The sequence below is a fragment of the Sus scrofa genome, chromosome 8, assembly GCF_000003025.6.
Source record: "Sus scrofa isolate TJ Tabasco breed Duroc chromosome 8, Sscrofa11.1, whole genome shotgun sequence".
NCBI lineage: Eukaryota > Metazoa > Chordata > Mammalia > Artiodactyla > Suidae > Sus > Sus scrofa.
Window position 1 is genome coordinate 66,288,289 of NC_010450.4, and position 21,823 is coordinate 66,310,111.

The window sequence follows — 21,823 nt, forward strand, 5'->3', positions numbered from 1 at the left end:
AGGACTGGATGAAACAGATGTGGTACATGTATGCAGTGGACTCTGACTCAGCCATAAAAAGGAGTGAAATAATGCCATTTCCGGCAACATGGATGGACCCGGAAATTATCATACTAAGTGAAGTAAGGAGGAGAAAATACGTCATATGCGATCACTGATAAGTGAACTCTAATGCAAATGATACAAAAGCACGTACAAATCAGAAACAGAATCAAAGATTTCAAAACCAAACTTAAGGTTACCAGAGGTGAAACATAGGCAGATTAAATTAGGGGATGGGGATTGACATATACACACAATCAGATGTAAAAGAGTAACTCGGCTCTACCGTATAGCGCACGGAAATCTACTGGATACTGTGTAATAACCAATATGAGAAAATAATCTGAAAAGAAATGAGTATGTGTACATGTAACAGGATGTGTAACTGATTTACTGTGCTGTATACCTGAACCTAACACAACTTTGTAAGTCAATTCGACTCCAATAAAATCAAATGTGAATTCCAAAAGAAAGAAAGAACTTTGCCAACTGTCAAAAAAATTTGAATGTTGTGTTGTGTCAAAATTGACTTTTAAAGGCTGAGTAATATTTCTTTTTTTTTTGTCTTATTTTTAGGGCCTCATCGGTGGCATATGGAAGTTCCCAGGATAGGGGTGGTATTGGAGCTATGGCTGCCAGCCTACAGCATAGCCACAGCAACCCAGGCTCCAAGCCGTGTCTGCCACTTACACCATAGCTCACCGCAATGCCAGATCTTTCACCCACTGAACGAGACCAGGGGTTGAACCCACATCCTCATGGATACTAGTTGGGTTTATTACCCCTGAGCCACCTGGAACTCCTGGCTGAGTAATATTTCATTGACTGAGATAATACATTGTGGTTGTGCTTACCTGTTGATTGACAGTTGGGTTGCCTCAACCTCTTGGATTTAATGACTAGTGCTTTCATGACCATGGTTTGCCAAATCTCTTGGGATCCTACCTTCAACTTTTGTGAGTATGTACCCCAAAGAGGAATTGGTGAACTATCTATTAATTCTATTTTCAATTTTTCGAGAAGCTCCATATTTCTTTCTTTCTTACTTTTTTTTTTTCCTCCAAGGCCTCTCTCCTGAGGTTCCTGGGAAGGAGATGTGGGATATGAAGTCAGTTTGTTGCATTACGGGTATTTGTGCAAATGTGTGTGGGGTTGTGTGTGTAAGCAAGAAATGAAATCAAGCCAGTAACAGTAGTGAGGAAGAGATGCTATTCAACATATTGTCCTCAGACTCTTCATCAATAATGTTAATAGTTAACACAGATTCTTGGAAGGCAGGCACATAGCAGGATTTAAGTTACCCTTAATATTATATAATTCTACTGAATCATTTGTTTATTCTAGACAGACTTTCTGGAGAATTATTTTAGACTAGTCATCAGTATCCATTTCCCTGACCCTAAGAAGAAGAAATATTTGTGATTTGAACGACTTGATATCTATCCTTCTCTCAGCTCTATAGTCCTTATACCTTTACTTAAACTTTGTCACGATTTCCCAAATTCTCTCTCTCTTACTAATCACTGGATTGAGGAGTCTGGTGTTTGACTTTGGAAACGTTCCTGGGTCCTTTTTATCATCCAGAGATACACTGTGTGGTTAAATATTTGAATGACCATATTGCTGGGTTTGTTTACATATGACAGCTTTTGCCCTGAGATACATCGCATAACTGATGTCACAGTAGAACGTAGATGTGTAACGGGTTGTAAGGGACCCTTCATCACCATCTCACAGAGCCCCCCAGGGAATACCACCCCACAGGAGAGGTATACCAGGGTTTCCATAGCATAGTTTTGGTCACCTGTTGTGTGGTCACTCAGAGTAAGTGAAGCTCCAGGTGAAGCCCTATTTGCCTGAGTTGTTTCAGAATTAGTTTGTCCTGTGATTTCTTTGCATTTCCCAATATAAATGTATATTTTATCCGCTAGAACAATATCCAATTGCGGAGTGAATGTACTCTATTTACAAAAAATGTGGACAGGCAGAATTTTCCTGGATATGTGTTCCAAAACCACACACCCATCTTTCTTCTTTTTTTCTCCTTTAAATTCATCATTCTGAAAATAACTACCCAACCTTCCACCATAAAATGTATGGCTTCTCATCCTAATGTTGTCACAAAAGTTCTTTTCAAAATGATGATTATTATTATTGTTACTATTATTATTTGGCCGCATCTGCAGCATATAGAAGTGTCTGGGCTGGGGATAAAATCCAAGCCATAGCTGTGATCTGCGCCAAAGCTGTGCCAGTGCTGGATCCTTTAACCCCTGCCCACTGCACCACAGAGGCAACTCCTTCAAAATGATTTTTCGCAGAAAAGTAAAAGAGGATTTAAAAAAGAAACCTCAGTCTTGCAAATTATAATGTGTAGAGTTTTATTAAAAATATAATTTCACCCTGATGATATCAGGTTCATTATTAAGTTCACTGAAGTTTTCTCATGACTCCTCTTACCACTTCCAGGTAATATACACATACCCGTTTACCTCCAGCGGTCGTTAAAGTTACCTGCCTTCAGTATTTTGTCTCATTGGCTTGCTACCCAAGGCTGCTTCATCTCTGCCATGGAAGATGCATCCCTATCGTATTATTGTAATACATCATTTCTTCAAAATCGGTCACTGATGTGAACTGGTTATTCTCATTCTCTGACACCTTTATGAAAATATGGTGAGCTAATGGCCAAAAAGAAGGCAAAATATGAACAATTGTAAAAATGAACTAAGATTTACTCATACTCTCTGTGCAAGGATATCCTTAGTTTAAAATTCATATGCTTTTCTAAGGAGATGAAATATATGTGGCATCAAACATCATGCAGTTTAAGGTTTATAACGTATTGATTTGTTCATGTATACATTGTAATAGGATTGTCATGTTCATGACTGTTCGTACCTCATTCATGTCACATAATTATCATTTCTTTTTTTGTGGCTGGAATGATTAAAGTCTAGTCAGAGGAGGATTGATGATTATAACATAATATTGTTGTCCATATTCACTGTATGATAACTTAGCTCTCTAGGAATTATTTACTGTAGGATGCAAGTTTGCGCCCTTAAAAAATTCTTTCCTATTCTCCCATGCCTGAGCTTCTAGTAGCCACCATATCCCTCTCTGTTTTTACAGGTGTGACTTCTTTTAGATTCCACACATAAGGGATGCCATACAGGAGTTCCCATCGTGGCGCAGTGGGTAACAAATCTGACTCGAAACCATGAGGTTGCGTGTTCGATCCCTGGCCTTGCTCAGTGGGTTAAGGACCCGGTATTGCCGTGAGCTGTGGTGTAGGTCACAGACACGGCTCAGATCTGTGTTGCTGTGGGTCTAGCGTAGGCCAGTGGCTACAGCTCCGATTTGACCCTAGCCTGGGAACCTCCATATGCCATGGGAGCAGCCCTAGAAATGGCAAAAAGACAAAAACAAAAACAAAAACGGATACCATACACTGTTAGTCTTTGTGCAAAAACATAAAATTTACAAGCATTAGCTAGACTAACCATGAAAAATAAAGAATCAAATGGGTTAAATTAGAAATGAAAGAGGAGGCATAACTTATACTACAGAACTATTCAGGGCCACAAGACACTGTCGTGTAGGAGTATGTGCCAACAAATTACGTAATCAAGAAGAATGGATATGTTTCTAGAAACACACACTCTATCAAGGCTGAATCATGAAGAACTAGAAAATCCTAGCAGTCATAATTTGTAAAGATATTAAACCAGTAATTAAAGATCTCCAAATACAGAAAACCCCAGAACCAGATGGCTTCATTGACGAAACATTTAAAGAACAACTGATGTCCGTCCTTCAGAAAATTAGCAAGGAGAGAGGAAATATTTCTGAACTTATTTCACAAGGCCAATAGTACCTCGATAAGCTATAGATAAAGACATTACAAATAAAGAGGCCTACAAGCCACTATCCAGGATGAATACAGAGGCAAAAACTCTCATCCAAATATTAGCCAGCCAAAATTCCTGACCATAGGAAAAGGATTGTATACCATGACCAAGTGGGATTTATCCCTAGGATTCAAGGATGGTTCAACATGCCCAAATCATTGCAGATAGGACCTTGCATTAATAGGAAGAAACCGAAAATAACTTGATCATCTCGATAGATGCAAAATAACATTTGACAAGAGACAGTATCCTTTCCTGATAAAAACTCTCAACTTATAGGGTAGAGAAGGAACATACCTCAACATAATAAAACCCATACATGACAAACCCAAAGCTAACATGATGCTCAACAGTGACCAATCGAAAGGTTTTTTTTTCTTCTGCGATTAGGAAAATGGCAAGGGCGCTCGCTCGCACACTAATTTGACATAGTATTCCAAGTCCTAACAGCACAACGTGGCAAGGCAACGTGGTAAAAAGTATCCAAATCAGAAAGGAAAGAGTAAAATTCTCAGTTTTTTTTACAGATGGCATGAATTTTTGTATTGGAAATTCCAGAGACTCAACCCAAATCCTAAGCTAACCAACAAATCCAGTAGAGCTGCCAGCTATAATATCAACACACAGAAATCAGTTGCATTTTCCTACACTAGAAATGAAACATCTGAAGAAATAGCCCATTGATAACAGCATCAAAAACAAAAATGTAAGTAGAGACGTATTTAACCAATGAAGCGAAAGGTCTGAACCTTGATAACTCCGAGACTTTGTCGAAAGAAATAAAAGACATAAATGGAGAGGCATCGTGTGTTCATGGATCAGAGAGTAAATGCTGCTGAACTGGCCTCACACCTTCCAGTTTCAAATTGTACTGCAAGGATACAGTGTTTAAAACAATACAGAACTGGCCTAAAAATAGACAAACAGACCAGTGCAACAGAACACAGGGTCACGGGATTAAAATTGTGAGTTTATAGTCAACCACTATTCAACAAGGGAGGCAAGAACACCCAATGGGGAGAGGTTAGTCTGTCTCTTCTTCTCTGAGAAAACTGAATAAACACATGCAAAAAAAGTGTAATGCCGCCTCTATCTTACATGTCTCTTAAAAATTAGCTTAAAATGGACCAAAGACATATACACATTAGACCAGATACTGTAACTCTCCTAAAAGAAAACATAGGGAGAAATCTCTTTGACATTGGTCTTGAAAATGATTATTTTGGATATGACACCAAAACTATGACAAAAGAAAAAAGTCAACAAGTGGAACTGTATCAAACTTAAAATCTCCTGCATGGCAAAAAAAAAAAAAAAAAAAAAAAAAAGGAGTCAACAAGTTGAAAACAAAGTACAGAATGGGAGAAACATTTTCAAATTGCATATGGAATGAGGGATTAAACCCCAAAATATATAGAGAGCTCATTCAACCCATCAACAAAATTCATTCCATAGAAAAGAGTAAATGAACAAAACTGACATTTGTCCAGAGAAAACATCCAAATGGCTAACAAGTTTGTGAAAAGATGCTTGACATTACTAAGCATCAGGGAGAGGCAAATCAAAACTGCAATATCACCTTGCACCTGTTGGAAGTCTACCACTAAGAAGAGAAAACCGTTGGTAGAATGTGGAGAAAAGTGAATGCTTGTACATCATCACTTAGAAGGTAAATGGACTCTGCCTCCATGGAAAACAAAATGAACATTTCTACAAAAAATAAAAAATAGATCTGCTATGTGACCATCTATCCCACTTCTGGGTATGAACCTAAAGAAAATAAAAACAGGATAGTGAAAAGCTGTTTGTGCTCCCATGTTTATTACAGCATGATTCCTAATAGCCAAGGGAAATAACCTAAAGGCCCATCAACTGATGAATGCATAAGAAGATTTAAACACACACACCCACACCCACCCACCCACCCACCCCCACACACATCCACACCCACACTCAAAAAAACACACTGGATGTTACTCCTCCACGAGAAAGAAAGAAATCCTGTCATGTTCAACCACATGGATGGACCTTGAGGACATTCTTCTGGAAATTGTGCTTCCATTTGAATCGTTCTTCTACTCCCACACCTAAATATACATCGTGACATATAGTTTTAAAATTGTAATTCTAACTGATATTCTTTTGTTACCTGCAAGACAACTGTGATCTCGTTATATCTGTTATTTTCCAGCTAAACCGCATACCTGATTTAGCATAAATAGGTATTTGATAAAATGATTATAATGATGTGATGTACACACTATAATTTACTTAAACATTGCTTAATTTTGGATATGTAGATTACTTCCGGGGTGACTTTTATGAATTACTGTCCAAAATAGCGTGTTTGCACATCTCGATTATTTTCCTGTATAGTTTCATAGGCGTACACTGTGAAGTCAAAGGCTGTAAGCATTTTTATGATTCTTGATGAATTCTGCCAAACATCTTAATACTTTAAGAAGTATAGAAATTTTCTGAGAGAACATAATAACTAATGGAAAGGTTAGTAGTTCGAAGGAATTGCTTCTTTACGTAATGAAGTCTTTCCAGTCATTGACTCAGATTCAAATCTTGTGTTGCATCTTAGTAATAGCAGCTACTATTACTAATTGTTACAATTATACTGTTAGTCATCTTTCACTCTGTCCTTCTTCCTCTCCTCCTAACTTCCCCTCCTACCCACAGTATCACTTTCCTGAAATGAGAATGGTGAGCTCTTTCCAAAAATAGGGCTAGATAGTACAGAAATTTCACTAATGTTCTCTCAGCCTCTGGATATTGTAAGAGCTACCATAGAGAATCCAAACAATTTGCAGTCAAAAGAGATACTGAGTTTTCTCCTTGAAAGAAACATCAGTTTCATTTTTCCATCAATAAGGAGTGGACAAAAGGCTCTCCTAAGGGGTCACTCCCAAGAGTTGGCTAAAGAGTATTTGCTTCCTATTTATGTCTAAACTACACAGAAAACCGATCGTGTCAACTTAGAACAGACTAGATTCTTGCTTACCTTCATGAGGACTAGCACCCTAGAAACTTGGGTGATTTTTGAGAAATTTTGGGATTTTTTAACCTATGGGCAGTTTCCAGATTCAAGAGGTATAAATTATTTTCTCTTTAATATATGTTCAGAATTTATGGTTTCAATATGTGCAGTGTATGTTTTCTCTGTGTTCACACCGTCAGGCCGCTATGAACTTGGGGCCTACGTTCCTTAGGGTGCTTTAGAGGTTTGCTATAGGATTGGTGTAGGCAGAAAACACCTGGCCTAATAGACTAAGCTATGTCTTTTATGCTGTATGATGTGAACCCTGGAATTTCAAATGAGGCACGGTTTAAATGCTGATGTGCAAGTGGGGAAAGGTTGGATTTGGCCTCAGAAGTTGTTAAGACTTACATTTCTATCATTGAAGAATGGTATTTTTTTAGCTAGGGCACTGGTGAAGGGCCTCATCCTCCAAAATAATTAAGAAACTTTTAGAATCTTTTAGAATTTTAGAATTTAGAATTTAAAATTAGGAGTATTAGAATCTTCTCAACTAATTACTAACCTTAAAAGCTTCTTAGCACTAAAACTTTTAAAAATTAAATGTAAATTAAAAAATTACATGTCAGCTTTTCCCATTGTCTCAAATAATGTAGTGGGCCTTCCTGAAAGATAAAGCAAAACAGTAACTAAAGTGACACATTTCACTTGATGTTTATGACTTGCTTGCATTCTGTCTTTCCAGGTAGAGTGCCAGGTGGTAGAAAATGTATCTACACTCTTTCTCTGCCTTTCAGCACCTACTCCTGGTATATGCTAGTCATTTAATGTTTATTCTTATAATGAATGTCTGATGCCTTATTATATGTTAAAAAACGAGGATGGTAATAACTGATATATTCTCAAAGTCTCCCAGAGGTCCCTTTATTTCATAAAGATACTGAAATTCAGAGAGTTGAGGCAGAAACGAATATGCGAGGTACTAATTGGCAGGTCATTCTATCCATCTTCCTATTCGAACTAAGGAGTGGAGGATTATTCCTACTGAAAATGTAAAGTAGAAAAAGCACAACAAACCAAATCAGGTTACCTTAGGTAGGGGTTTGGCAGGTTTGCAATGGAAGCCTCCAATAAATTCAAAATTTGGTAGCAGTGGGCGGGAAAATCAAAATCCCAATAATTTCGAATGAGCCACATGTCAGCTTTCCCCATTGTCTCAAATAATGTAGTGGGCCTTCCTGAAAGATAAAGCAAAACAACAACGACAAAAGTTAGATGAAATGAGAATATATTCAGGTGCATACATTAGGTAAGTTTTGGAAAGGAGCTGGGAATGATGTAGCCAGAGATGTTTGCAAATGTCTGTTCTTGATAAAGCAGTTATGTATCTCCGTGTAATGTATATCAGCTCATCTCATATAATGCAGAAATGGAGCTACATCAGTAGAAACAATCTCTAAATACTCCCCAGATTTTTGTGTTACACACACCTGTGTGAGTCCTCAGTCTACCTGTCATCATTTATTATGACATTCTATGAGGCTTAGAGTGACCTTTTTAGTGAACGTAGAACTTTAGTAATGTGTTTATAATTGCTTGGAGAAGTCCTAAGTGTTTTAATATGTGGCTTAGAGTTTGGGGAATGTTCTGAACTAGTAATACTTCACAGGGTTTATCTTACCCAATGATTTAATGTTTCCAAAGTGTTTACAAGATTGATGGATCATTTTATATTTTCATTTTTCATCAATTCACTTATAAGGGACAAATTCCTGGGGCTTAATATTTACATAAACGCAGCCACCAAGGCATTAGGAAACTTAGCTCTTCATGTTAAACCAACTAAAAGCATGACTTACCTAGTGCTTCACTGTAAAATTGATTCCACTTCTTCTCATTAAATGTCTGGAACCAGAAGTCCAAAAAAACTACATATAACATATTTTTAACCCTCTCCGTGAATGTCATGTGATCACTAAGTTCTGACATAACAACAGGTACATAGGACGGTGGGAATGGAAGCTTTCCACCGAATTTTTCAATTGAATAACCAGGAGAGAAGCGGAGGCTGTACACCAGCGGTATATTGAGTATCTCAGCCACCAGCTCACCACAGGGTATAACGGGATCTGCAAGAACAACATCAAACCTTGATTCTTGTAGCTTTGTCATAAATTTCTTGTTTAATATAGCATCTTTACAGAGCTTCAGTGCAATGTCAGAGAATTTCCAAAAGAAATTTTGAATTTTTAAAAGATGTGTCCAAAGTGAATCTTTTGTAGCATGTCTCCATTTCTCGATAAACTGCTTGACAAAATTATCAAAGTAATCTTTAGTTATCGATGTAGGGAAAATCTCAAATTTGATAGTAGATGATTTGTTGACATCAACAACAACGGCAGCTGGCGATGTCAGAACCGTCACCTCATGACCCCTGCTGACAAGTTCCTCCAGAATTATCTTCATGTTAATCCAGTGACTATATTCCATTGGCCACACCAGCACCTTTCCACACCTGCCAGAGCTAAAGTAGCACGTCAGCTGTAGCAGCAGCAGGAGTGAGAGCCATTTCAGAGACATCTTATTCATATGTAGTACTTTTTAAAAATTAGTCTACCCTTTTGTTACTGCCCTTGCTTATATCCGAGGAGAAATCAATCAGGAAGTTAAAATATAACTCCTACACCTTAAGTAAATACCTTATATGAATGGTCAGCAGCTGTGGCAAGCAACTGAAGGGGCAAAGTGTAGAACACTCCATGTTCCTGTGGTGTGCTGAATGTTGTTCCTGGGCTTTATCCATCTAAAAGTCAATGACCTTGCACAAGCACATGAACTATATTATGTAAGAGATAAGACATTTGTAAAATCAATAGAAAGTGAGAGGCCCTCTTGTCTCCTTTCTTCTTGACAGGAAATTAGAGATAAGGTGATACTAGCAGGATGGAGTGTTATGGGGTGCAACACCTGTATCCCCCACAAAAACAACAAAAATAATAAATGAACAACTATGAATGATGAATTATAAAGCATAAACTATAAATTGTAAAGCAAATGTAAATTACTTTGGGATAGCTCTGGGCCACAGGGAAGGAGCAGCAGATACCCTGCAGAGTTTAAAACCAGAAGATGGCCATATAGTAAAGCTTAGCAAAGATGGGATCTCCATCATGCCCTCCTCCAGTTCAGAGCAGCTTAGAAGCAGCAGGGCTCCTTTCAGAGGAATTTCACTTTAGGAAGAAAGGAGACTAGGAGAAGGTCCATAAGGCTTAGACACTTTCAGCCTTTGCTGCTGAGGGCTTCCCCAGCCTTCCCCAGCACAGTCCAGTTGCCAGAGCTGCCCAGGGCCCTTGCAGCCATGTCTTTTCTGAGGCAGGAGCTGTCCCTGTGGTGACCTGACCTTGAGGCCCCATCAGCCCTCTGCCTTGCTTTTCCTGGTTGAGTTGCCACAGTGCCCTGCCATTGATGGCACTAGAGCCACTCCTGTCTAGTCTCCTCCCAGGATCTAGGTCAGTGCTTTGTCCTGCCGTGGCCAGGGCCGTGCTGCTGTTGCTTTGCACTCACGCTGTGTTTTTCATTGTGGCTTGGGCTGGCCATTACCTAGCTGAGGTGTCGCTGCTCTGCACTGTATCTGTGGGTCCTAAGTCATGGCCCCAACCTGTCATTCCTTGGGCTAAGGGGCTGCTACTCTGCACTTTACCCTGGGTCCTAAGTCAGTGCTGTGACCTGCCAATACTACTGCCACACCACTGCTGCTCCACATCCCACCTCATGAGTCCTGACACGTGGTTTTAACCAAGGGAACATGCTGCTGCTGCTGCTGCTGCTCTGTGCCTTCTCCTGAGGGCAGAATTGGAATGTTGACCCACCCTCCTGAGGCAGTGCTGCTAGAGGACCCTGCCCTCCTGGGCTTAAGCCATAGTTGGATCCTCTCATCTCAGGGCCTGTACCAGCCCCCCTCCCCAGAATTATATTCACTCTATGCCGCACACCTAGCAAGACAACTGTATACATGTTTTACCTGCTTGCTTGTTATATTTATTCAGAGAAGAAAGGAGGAGAAATGGGTAGTCACCCAGCCTCGTAAAATTAATTATCTTCCCCGGTGCTCTCTGCTTTATCCTGTGGATTGGCACTGCAGTCTGAGTTTACTTTCTTCAGCCTGAAGACCTTCCTTCAGTTTTTCCCGTAAGGCAGGTGTTCCAGCAATGAATTCTTTCTTCCTGTGAAGGGTCACCAGAATGTCTGTATTTTGCCCTCATTTTTGAAAGATATCTTTGTTCGATGTAGAATTTTTGATTGACAGTTTTTCTTTCAGCCCTTTGAATATGTCATCCCACTCTCATGTAACATCCATTGTTCTGATGAGATATATATAAGTCCTGTATTTTGGAGTTCCCTTGTATGGATATGCTCTTTTTGGCTTAATGCTACAAGTTTTTTGTTTTTGTCTTTTAAAATTTCACTAATGTCTGTGTAAAGCTCTCCTATATTTATTCTACTTGGAATTGGGGATGTATAGATTAACATTTTCCATCATATTTGGGGATTTTTTCAAGCATTTTTTTAAGTACTTTACTCTTGTCCTTTTTCTATGGACTTTCATTTGGTGGATGTTAGTGGGATGAATTATGTCCCACCTTTCTCTAAACCTCTGTTCATTTTTTTTTTTTTTGCGTTTTTTTTCTCTCTGTTCTTTGGAGTGTATTATCTTATTGAGCTCTCTTCAAGTTCATAGGCTTTTTCATCAGCCTCTCAAACCATCAGTTAACTCCTCCTTGTAAACTTTATTTTTGGTTATGGTAGTTTCCAACTCCAAAATTTCCATTTGATTCTTTGGAAGAATATTTCTATCTATTTTTTACATACTTTATTGCTTGGGATGGATGTACTTATTATACTCTCCCCACATCTTTAAGCATGGTTTGCTGAAATTAGGTTCTACGCTTTTTGGAATTTATCCATTTCTTCTAAGTTGTTCAGTTTGTTGGAGTATAGTGATTCACAATAGTTTCTTATGATGATTTGCGTTTTTTATTTTGGTTTCTCCTATTATCAATTTGAGTGTTTTTTTGTTGTTGTTGTTAGTTTCCTTTTAATCACTGAACACATGTAAAATAGCTAATTTGAAGAGTTTCAACGTTAGAGCCAACTTTTTGTTCCCCTCACAGACAGTTTTCATTATTTGCTTTTTTCCCCACGTACATCACATTTTCCTACTTATCTATCTTGTGAAATTTTTGCTAAACTGTGACATTTAGAAAATAGAGTGTAGCAACTCTGGATACTGGTCCTCTCCAGGTCTGTCTGTTGTCGCTGTTATTTGTTTAGTGCCTAAGTGCACTATTTTAGTGAAGTCTCTTTCCTTTACTATGCAGAGTCTCTGTTGTGTCTCTTCAGAGGGCGTTGCCTCGGGCATATTCACATTCCTGGGGATGACAGGTATTTTGTTCAGGCACACCTTTGACTCTCTATTGTCTTACTGTTAGCCTTCAGCAGTTGTTGGGTGATTGTGCTCTAATTTTTGATATCTTGGGACTATAACTTGCTCCAGATTCTGACGCTAAAATGTTCAGCCACTTTTGTAGGCTCATAATTTTTGAAGTCAATATTTGAGGTGTGTTTCTACCTCAGGACGGCTTTTCTTTGGTGTTCTCTGATAAAGTAGCTTGCCAGTGGTTTAAAGCCTACCTCAGGAAGGCTTTTCTTTGGTGTTCTCTGGTGAAGTAGCTTGCCAGTGGTTTAATGTGCATGAATCATGAAGCCTCCAGATTCCTCTTAATTGGTACCAACTAATCTTTCATAGTTTGAGGGCACTCTTAGCCACGAGCCTCCCAGAGTCTGTTTCAAATAAAGTGAATTCCTTCCACGTACCTTTGAGCGCTCTCTGTTTTACTTACCGTGTCTCCCTTTGTTCAAACTTTCTGAATGTTGGCTTCCAGAGCTGGGGACAGGGACAGTGGCACACATCTCTCCGAGCGAGATTCCTGCTTTAGATGTAAACTGTAGCCTCTATTTTTAGTTTGCCTCTTTCCTCATGGACACTCAATTCTATGAAAGAGCTGGGGCAATGACCATTTGGGATTCGGTGTTCTCAATACACTATGCCTGAAAAGAACCTCTGCCCTAGGAGTCAGGCTACGTGGAAGAAGGGAGGACCTTCTTGGCTCCACCTTCTGGATCTTAGCCTCTGTAACACATTGCTGAAGTGTGTGTGTGAGAGAAATGCAAGTGGACTGACCCTTCTAAGGAGACACCATAGTAGTCAGATGGGAGCTGTGGTGAGTGAGAGCCCGGTGTTCTTTCTGAACCTGCTAGGATTGGAGTCTCGATCTGAGTAAGAAGGGTATGAGAGGGAGCAGAATGAGCTTTAAATGACAAGGCTCTCACTGATTTTACTCTTGGTAGTACTGTTTTCTGGAATAAAATGGGTCTTTTTTAGCTGTTTGTCTTTAGGACAATTTCTAGATACCTTAAATAGTTGTTTCAAAAAATAATTTTCACTAGAAGTTCTTGTTTCCTGTGGGAGCTGGTCTATGGAATTCAGGTCTGGGAGGTTCATGCGGTTGTTGTAATTTTTCTCTACATTCCTCTCTTTTAATATATGGTATATCCTTGCACGTAGTCCATAAAAGAGCAACCATGGGAATAAAAGGAAATTTTAATACATCTGTGAATTTTAATTGAAGAACGCTGAAGATATAGGAAGAGTATGCAAAGAAGCCTGGTTAAAAGTATAGTCTTGTATGTCTTTTTTCCTCTCCCCTTTGGGTGTTACTGACATGCACGATGATGTGAAGACAATGCCAATTTACTTGGGTTGGGAATGGGTGAATTGGAAGTAACTGTTTAATGTGTGTGTCACTTTTTGCGGGATGAACATACTCTGGTTCCTGCTAAAGATGAGAGTTGTACATCATGTGAATGTATGAATGATATTGAATTACGCAATTTATAATAGATGGTCAGACGCATTTTGTGTTATGTGTATTTTACTTTAATTTTAAAAACACAGATGGCTGCCAAGGTTTGGTCCAGAGGCCGTTTTTAAACATCATTAGTTTGTAATATTTATTTATTTATTTATCTATCTATCTATGTATTTCTATTGAAGTCTATTTGATAAACATTTTTGTGTTAGTTTCAGCAGTAAAGCATAATGATTCAGTATTTTTGTAGATTATATTCCATTATTGGTTATTATAAGATATTGGGTGTAATTCCCAGTGCTGTACAGTAAATCATTGTTGCTTATCTGTTTTATGGTAGTAGTTTGTATTTCTTACCCCACACTCCTCATTTGTCCCTCCCGCTCCCTCATTTGGTAACCGTAATTTTATTGTCTATATATATGAATCTGTTTCTGTTTTTTATATGTATTCATCTGTATCACATTTTAAGTATTATCCTACAGTACTCATCTTTCCTCTCTGACTTATTTCACTGCCCCAAATATTCTCTAAGCCCACCCCTGTTACTGCAAACTGCAGTATTTCATTTTGTCCTTATGACTGAATGATAATTTCTTGTACACATATACCACATCTTCTTAAGACAATTGTCTGTTGATGGGCACTTGAGTTGCTTTCATATTTTGCCTACTGAAAGAGTACTGCTGTGAATATTGGGGTACATGTTTTGAACTAGATTTTTTGAATTTTTTCAGATGTAAACCCAGGAGTGGAGTTGCTGGATTATGTGGTAGTTGTAGGTTTAATTTTCTGAGGAAACGCCATACAGTTTTCCATAGCTGTTTCACCTATTTACAACCCCAGCAACAGTACATGAGGGTTCCCTTTTCTCCAATGATTCTTCAACATTTGCTATTTGAACACTTTTTGATGATAGCCATTCTGACCAGTGTGAAGTGATATCTCATTGTCATTTCGACTTGTATTTCTTTGCTAGAAAGCAGTGCTGGCAATATTTTCATGTTCCTGTGAGACTTCCATGTGTCTTCTTTGGAAAAATGTTTATTCATATCTTCTGCCAATTTGGGGGATTTTCTTTTCATATTTAGTTGTATGAGCTTTTTGTATACTTTGGATATTATCCTTGTCAGTCCCATCATTTGCAAATATTTTCTCACATTCCATAGCTTGTAATTTTGTTTGGTCTATCAGTTTCTTTGCTGTTCAATGTAATTTAAGCTTAATTAAGTCCCATTCACTTAATTTGCCTTTATTTCTTTTTCCTTGGGAGACTAACCAAGGATAATTTTGCTACAATTTATGTCAAAGATTGTTTTGCCTCTGTTCTCTTCTAGGAGTTTTATGGTTTCATGTCTTGCATTTAAACCATTTGAGGTTACTTTCGTATGGGGGTGAGAGTGTTCTAACCTCATTATTTTTCATATGACTGTCCAGTTTTACATCGCCATTGTTTTTTCTGCTTTTTGGGGCCACACCCAGGGCATATGGAGTTTCTCAGGCTAGGGGTTGAATCAGAGCTGTAGCCGCTGGCCTACACCACAGCCACAGCAATGCAGGATCCTCGCCATGTCTGCGACTTACACCACAGCTCACGGCAACACCAGACCCTTAACCTACGAAGGAGGCCAGGGATCAAACACGCAGCCTCATGGTTACTAGTTGAATGCATTTCCGCTGCGCCACAAGGGGAAGTCCTCCATCACCATTTGCTGAAGAGACTGTCTTTTCACTTTTGTATGTTCCTGCCTCCTTTGCTGTGGAAGGACTGTAGGCATATGGCTTTTTTTTTTTTAGGCTGCCTATTCTGTTCGAAGATCTATGTGTCTCTTTTTGGGCCAATACCACAATGCTTCCATTATTGTAGCCTTGTGGTCTTGCCTAAAGTCTGGCAAGGTTATACCACCAACTTTGTTCATTTTTCTCCTGATTGCCTTTGCCATTTAGAGTTCTTTGTGGTTCCACATAAATTTTAGTATTGTTTATGCTAGTTCTGTGAAGAATGTCCTAGGTGTTTTAATAGGGAATGTGTTAAATATGTAGGTGCTTTGGGTACTATGTTTGTTTTAACAACATTAATTCTTCCAATCCAAGAACAAGGAATGTCTTTCCATTCTTTGAATCATCTCCAGTTTCCTTCATTCGTGTTTTTTTTTGTTTGTTTTTTTTTATAGTTTTCAGTGTATACGTCTGTCTACCTTTTTGGTTCAGTTGATTCTTAGGAATTTTAATTTTTTTCGATGTGATTTTAAGCAGATTGTTTCTTTTTTTAAACTTCTGATAGTTTGTTATTAGTGTACATAAATGCAACAGATTTCTGTATATTAATCTTGTATTCTGCCCCTTTGCTGATTCATTTAGTAGTTCAAATCATTTTTGTGTGGAGACTTTAGGGTTCGTTGCAGAGAGTATCATGTCAACGGCAAAGAGTGAGACTGTTGTCTCTTCTCTCCCAATTTGGATAATTTTATTTCTTTTTCTTCTCTGATTCCTGCAGCTAAGACTGAGTATTCTATGATAGATAGATGCAGTAAGAGTGGACCTCCTGACTGTTTCTGAATGTGGCAGGAAGGCTCCTGGCTTTTCACTGTTGAATAATCTTATTATTTGTGAGTTTGTCATATATGGCCCTTATTATATTGAGATATATTTCCTCTATAGCAACTTTGATGAGAGTTTTTCTTCATGAATGGATGCTTAATCACGTGCTGCTTTGTGTCTATTGACACGATCCTGTGATTTTTGCTTTTTTTTTTCTTTTTGAGCCTTTTTGGGGGTCACGCCTGTGGCATATGGAAGTTTCCAGGCTCGAAGTCATATTGGAGCTGCAGCTGCTGGCCTATGCCACAGCCACAGCAACATGAGATCCCAGCTGGGTCTGTGGCCTATATCACAGGTCACAGCAGTGCTGGATCCTTAACTCACTGAGCAAGGCTAGGGATTGAACTTGCATCCTCATGGATACTAGTCAGGTTTGTTACTGCTGAGCCACAATGGGAATCCCTCATTTTTTTCTTAATATGCGTATCACACTGATTTGCCTATGTGGAATCAAACTTGTGACCCTGGAATAATTCCAACATGAACTGGTGAGTGATCTTATATTTATGTATTCTTGGATTCAGTTTGCTAATATTTTGTTGAGGATTTTTGTATATATATTTATCAAAGATATTGGTCTGTATTTTTTTTTTTTTTTGCATTGACATTGACTAGTTTTGTTATCAGGGTAACGATGGGTTCATAGAGTAAATTTGGATGCATTCACTCTTTTTTACTTTTTTGGAATAGGTTGAGAATGATAGGTATAAGTGATTCTTTAATGTTTGGTAGAAATGCCTCTGAAGTCATCCGGTCCTGGAATTTTGTTTGCAGGACGTTTTATTTTATTTTTTTAAATGACGGGTTCTTTTGTACTTCTAGGAATTGGTCTGTTCAAATTGTCTGTTTCTTCTTCAATTAGTCTCAGCAAATTGTATATTTCTAGAAGTTTGTCCATTTCTTCTGCATTGTCCAATGCGTGGGCCTATAACTATTTATAATATATACTTCTGATTTTTTGTATCTCTGTAGTATTAGTTGTCATACTTTTGCTTTCATGATGTTCTGTTTATGTCTCCTCTCTTATTCATGGTGAGCCTGGATAAAAGTATGTCAATTTTGTTAATTTAAAAAGAAAAACTAGCTCTTGTTCTATTGATCTTTTCTAATGTTTTTTTTTTAAACTTCTAATTTATTTTTGCTCTGAACTTTATCAATGCCCTCCTTCTGCTGTCTTTGTTTTCTGCTGTCTGCTGTCTTTGGAGTTGTTTTTTCTTCTATTTGTACTTTTTTGGGTGCTCAGGTTGTTTACTTGAGATTTTTCTTGTTTCTCAGGAAGGTGTGTCTCACTCACTATGACCTTCCCTCTTAGAACAGCTTTAACTGCATCCTAAAGATTTTAGAAAGCTGTGTTTTCATTAGTCTCATGGTATTTTCTCATTTCCTCTTGATTCCATCATTGACCCATTGATTTTTAATGGCACGTTGTTAAGTCTCAACATGTTTGTTGTCTTCTTTCTACAGATGATTTCTAGTTTCATAGCATAGTTGTTTGAAAGATGTTTGACACAACTTCTCTCCTCTTAAATTTGTTGAGACTTGTTTTGTGACCTCCTTTGTGGTCTATCCTAGAGTCTTCCATGAATTCTTAGCAAAAAGTATTTTCTGTTTTTTGGAGGTGGTATCCTGTAGATATCAATTAAGTCCTACTGGTCTACTGTATCCATAAGGATATCTGTTGCCTTATGGATTTTCTGTCTGGATATCAGTGTGGTGTTAAAATCTCCCACAATTATTGCATAATTGTCCATTCTCTTTTTCTCTGTTAGTATTTGCTTTATATATCCAGGTTCTCCTCTACTGGGTGTGTATATATGAAGGAGTATCATATCCTCTTCTTGCATTGATCCCTTTATCATTATATAAAGGCCTTTTTTTTTTTTTGTCTTTTGCCATGGACTTAATTTTAAATCCATTTTGTCTGATATGAGTGTGGCTACCCTCCTCTGATGTTGTTTCCATTTGCCAAAAAAATATCTTTTTCCATCTCCTCCTTTTGAGTCTGTGTGTTTCTTTCCCCTTTAATTGAGCCTCTTGTAGGCATCATATTGCAGATTTTTGTATGTTTTAAAAATCCATTTAGTTACACTATATCTTTGATTGGAGCCTTTAGTCCATTAACATTTAGAGTAATAATTCAAAGGTATGTGCTTATGGCCATTTTAATCATTGTTTTCCAATTTTCTAAAAGAAATTCTTCTCCGTTCATTTCTTCTTTTTGTTTTTCCACTTGTGGCTTGGTGATTTTCTCTTGTACATTCCTAAGTGCATTCATTTTTTTATTTTTGCGAATCTCTATATGCTTTTTATTTGTGGTTACCATGAGATTTGTTTATGATGCCCTGTAAATATGTCTACTTGCTTTGGCAGAGCCCTTGTTCAGCTGGTAGATGAACTGTGGTATGCTGGTTGTGGTGGCTTTGAAAGAGCGCCTACTAAGCACTGGTAGTGGCAGCATCCTCCCCACCAGAACCACACTGCAAGCCCAAGCTTTCTCTGCATAGCTATACTGAGTCTTCTCGCAGGGCCAGGCTGGCCCAGATGCTGTGCCATGCAGGGTTGTGGAAGGAACAGGGCTGGGATGTTTTCCCCACTCAGATTTGGGAGTATTGTGAGGAAGCAATGGCCAGGTAGAGCTTCTCCTTACTCTTTTTTTCTTTGGGGGGGGGGGGCGGCAAGTCAGCACATATGCACTCTTTGGGAGTAGAGTTTCACTTTCTCCATCTCTACTGTTCATCTCAGTATTCTTCCCATGAGTCAAGTGATTTGTTTCCTCCGTACAAGACACCAGGACGTGGACATCCAGCCTGTAGCTTGACTCCTTAGCTCTTCAGGGTAAGGGTCCATCTATGAGGACCTTTTTCCTTTCCAGTCCCTCCCAGGGGCAGAGGTCCCAATCTCATGACCTTTTCCCATCCTACCTGGTTGTATGCAAAGTTTTCTTGTAGCTTTGTTTTATAGGCCCTTTGCCAGTTTCTAGGTATCTGTCTGTGGCAGTTATTCCCCATGAAGCTGTACCTTTTGATGTGTTTGTGGTGGGAGGTGAACCTCATGTGCTCCTACTCCACCATCTTGATGTGATTTTGTCATGATCCCATAAATTTAATTCCTGCATATTTAATTTTGGCATATTTAGCTTCTACATATTTAACAGGAGATGCAGATTACTATTAACATTTATATTTGAAACATTAAATCTACTTCAAATAAATGCGAAGACTGAAATCACTGTGGAAAATTTTCTATGCATGTAGATGTAAACAGTTATTGCAAGTTATACTTTGCTGTATACAACACTTATTTAATGCTTTGCTGTGGACATTTATGCAAACTACTAATAAATCCATGAATCAGGTGATGCTGTCGCCTTATCTACTTTATAGTCATGGGGTAGCCCCGTTATAGGGAGGTTAAGTAACATACTTACTAGAACATAGCTCTGTAGTATTTATACGGTGACTGAAAATGATGTTATATGGTATTCAGACTGCAACCTCTTAACCATGATGGTATGGTGACTTCTTTTTCTGGGTAACAGTTCTTTTTACAATGTAGTATTTGGCAGTTTCCTATTTTTAAACTACATTTGAATTGTATTATTATGACAAAATATAATTATTGTTCCAGTTATGCATTGGTACGTGAAAAGGGCACTTAAATATAGGGGCTTACAACCCTTACAACCACAGTACTCATGTTATTTTAATAAAATGAGTTATAGCTATGGGTCTTTTCTGGGCTCAGCCAGGTGATTCTTGTCAGAGATTTCTCAGGTGATTATGGTCTTGTGGCGGCTAGGGTTGTAATCCCGTGGACATACCTGGTGATTGTTCTGAGAAGATCAAAACCGCTGTGGAGATGGAACTCCTGGGATGTTTTAGACTTATGTGTGTATCTCTTCACCATATGCTCATCTATCCTGGAGACTTTGGGTGTGGTACAGATCTCCATAGCAAGTAGGGGGATAGATGAAAGAGAGAGAGAGAGAGACAGAATATGTTGCATTTTGTAACTGCACCTTGGAGATTAAGCTCAAGCATTTGTGAGACGGCAAAAAGATTTACTGAAGTTCAAGTGAAGTTCAACTTCTATTTCGTGGGAGCGCTGTCACATATTTATGGTCATGTCTCAAAAATACTACAAAGAGAAGTTTTTGAAGTTAGCCAGCAGAGGTCCCTAAGGGATTGTAAAAATCGTGCAATGTGGACCTAAAAACCACAGTAAAGTCCTTAAAATTTTGTGAGTTAAGATCTTTAAACTACTGAACTTTCAATTGTGTGTTCTAGTATATTTATTTATAGTATTTGAAATATGAAGCCGGTGTCCTAAAAATTGTCCTTCCTTGGATCTATTCCATCGCATGCCAGATTTCCAGTCAATTCATGGTTTCTGAAGGAATTGATTGCTATCATGATATGAACATCTCAGCACTTCATATCTTGGATTAACATGTTTATTCCAGTCATTATTTAAAACCACATAATTAATGCATAAAAACATTGTTGCGTGAGGGCAAGTAGTAAAGAAGTATATTGAATAAAAACTTAAATTTTTATCATTGGAAATTCTGTGTATTCTTTAAGATCCTTTCTTCTGAGGTATACTGATTAAAATGGGACATGGAGAGCATTCAACGGTATTGCTCACATCTCTCCATTCTCTCCCATGGTTGTATGTAGCCCATGCCTGTGCTGTTCGTTCATTTACTGATGGTCATTGAAGTGCCAGTGGGACTCTTCAGAATATAACTGAGAACATGTGCAGTTCTTTCTACATGACACATTCCTAGATGTAGAGTTTCACTCTCAAATTGCATGTTTACATTTTATTGAAAAGCATTTTTTCCCATGTTATACTTCCAGGAAAGCAGTCCCACCAGATTATTTGTTCGGCAAATCATCTGAAGGAAAATAATTTATTGACTTAATTTCCATTTCCCAGAGCACGAGTGAGGTTTGTCACCCTTTACACGCCATTGGCCATTTCACGTCCGTGAATTTCCTCTTCATATGCTTCATTTACTTTCATACGAGACTGTTTGATTTTTTGTGTGTGTGATTTGTAATAATTCTCACGGTATGGAGACCACCGATCCCTTTTCTGTTACAAGTGTGGCAGGATAGATTTGAGAATTTTATTTAAGCCTGTATATGTGCTTGAACATTTTTATCTACTGTGGCATCATATTAGTTCTCTTTTTCTTTAAAAATGTGTCTGCTACCTAGGGAGTCTGTGTGGAAAATTCTATGGTAAAGTTTGCCTATACTTCCCCAAGAGTCAAACTTCTAAGTTTTTTAAAAGAAATTATTCCTTATGCAGCAGCATTTTGATCATATGACTTGAATGGAAGG

The 21,823-nt window shown here is 38.3% G+C and overlaps 1 protein-coding gene, 1 long non-coding RNA gene and 1 pseudogene across 2 annotated transcripts in view; 2 read left to right on the forward strand and 1 right to left on the reverse strand.

Annotated features, from left to right (window-relative positions):
• Positions 1–4,383, forward strand: part of LOC110262023 — a 9,990-nt pseudogene extending 5,607 nt beyond the window's left edge.
• Positions 1–9,573, reverse strand: part of LOC100515741 (UDP-glucuronosyltransferase 2B31) — a 46,077-nt gene extending 36,504 nt beyond the window's left edge. Inside the window, 3 exon segments of the mRNA XM_013998009.2 lie at positions 8,033–8,100; positions 8,103–8,180; positions 8,802–9,573. Of these exon segments, the coding sequence (XP_013853463.2) occupies positions 8,033–8,100; positions 8,103–8,180; positions 8,802–9,531 (876 nt within the window). The 5' untranslated portion in view covers positions 9,532–9,573.
• The window catches only part of LOC102163645, a 32,904-nt gene continuing 20,679 nt past the window's right edge, over positions 9,599–21,823 (forward strand). Inside the window, exon 1 of the long non-coding RNA XR_297487.3 lies at positions 9,599–13,227. This is a non-coding gene — a long non-coding RNA (uncharacterized LOC102163645). The remainder of the gene's footprint in view (positions 13,228–21,823) is intronic.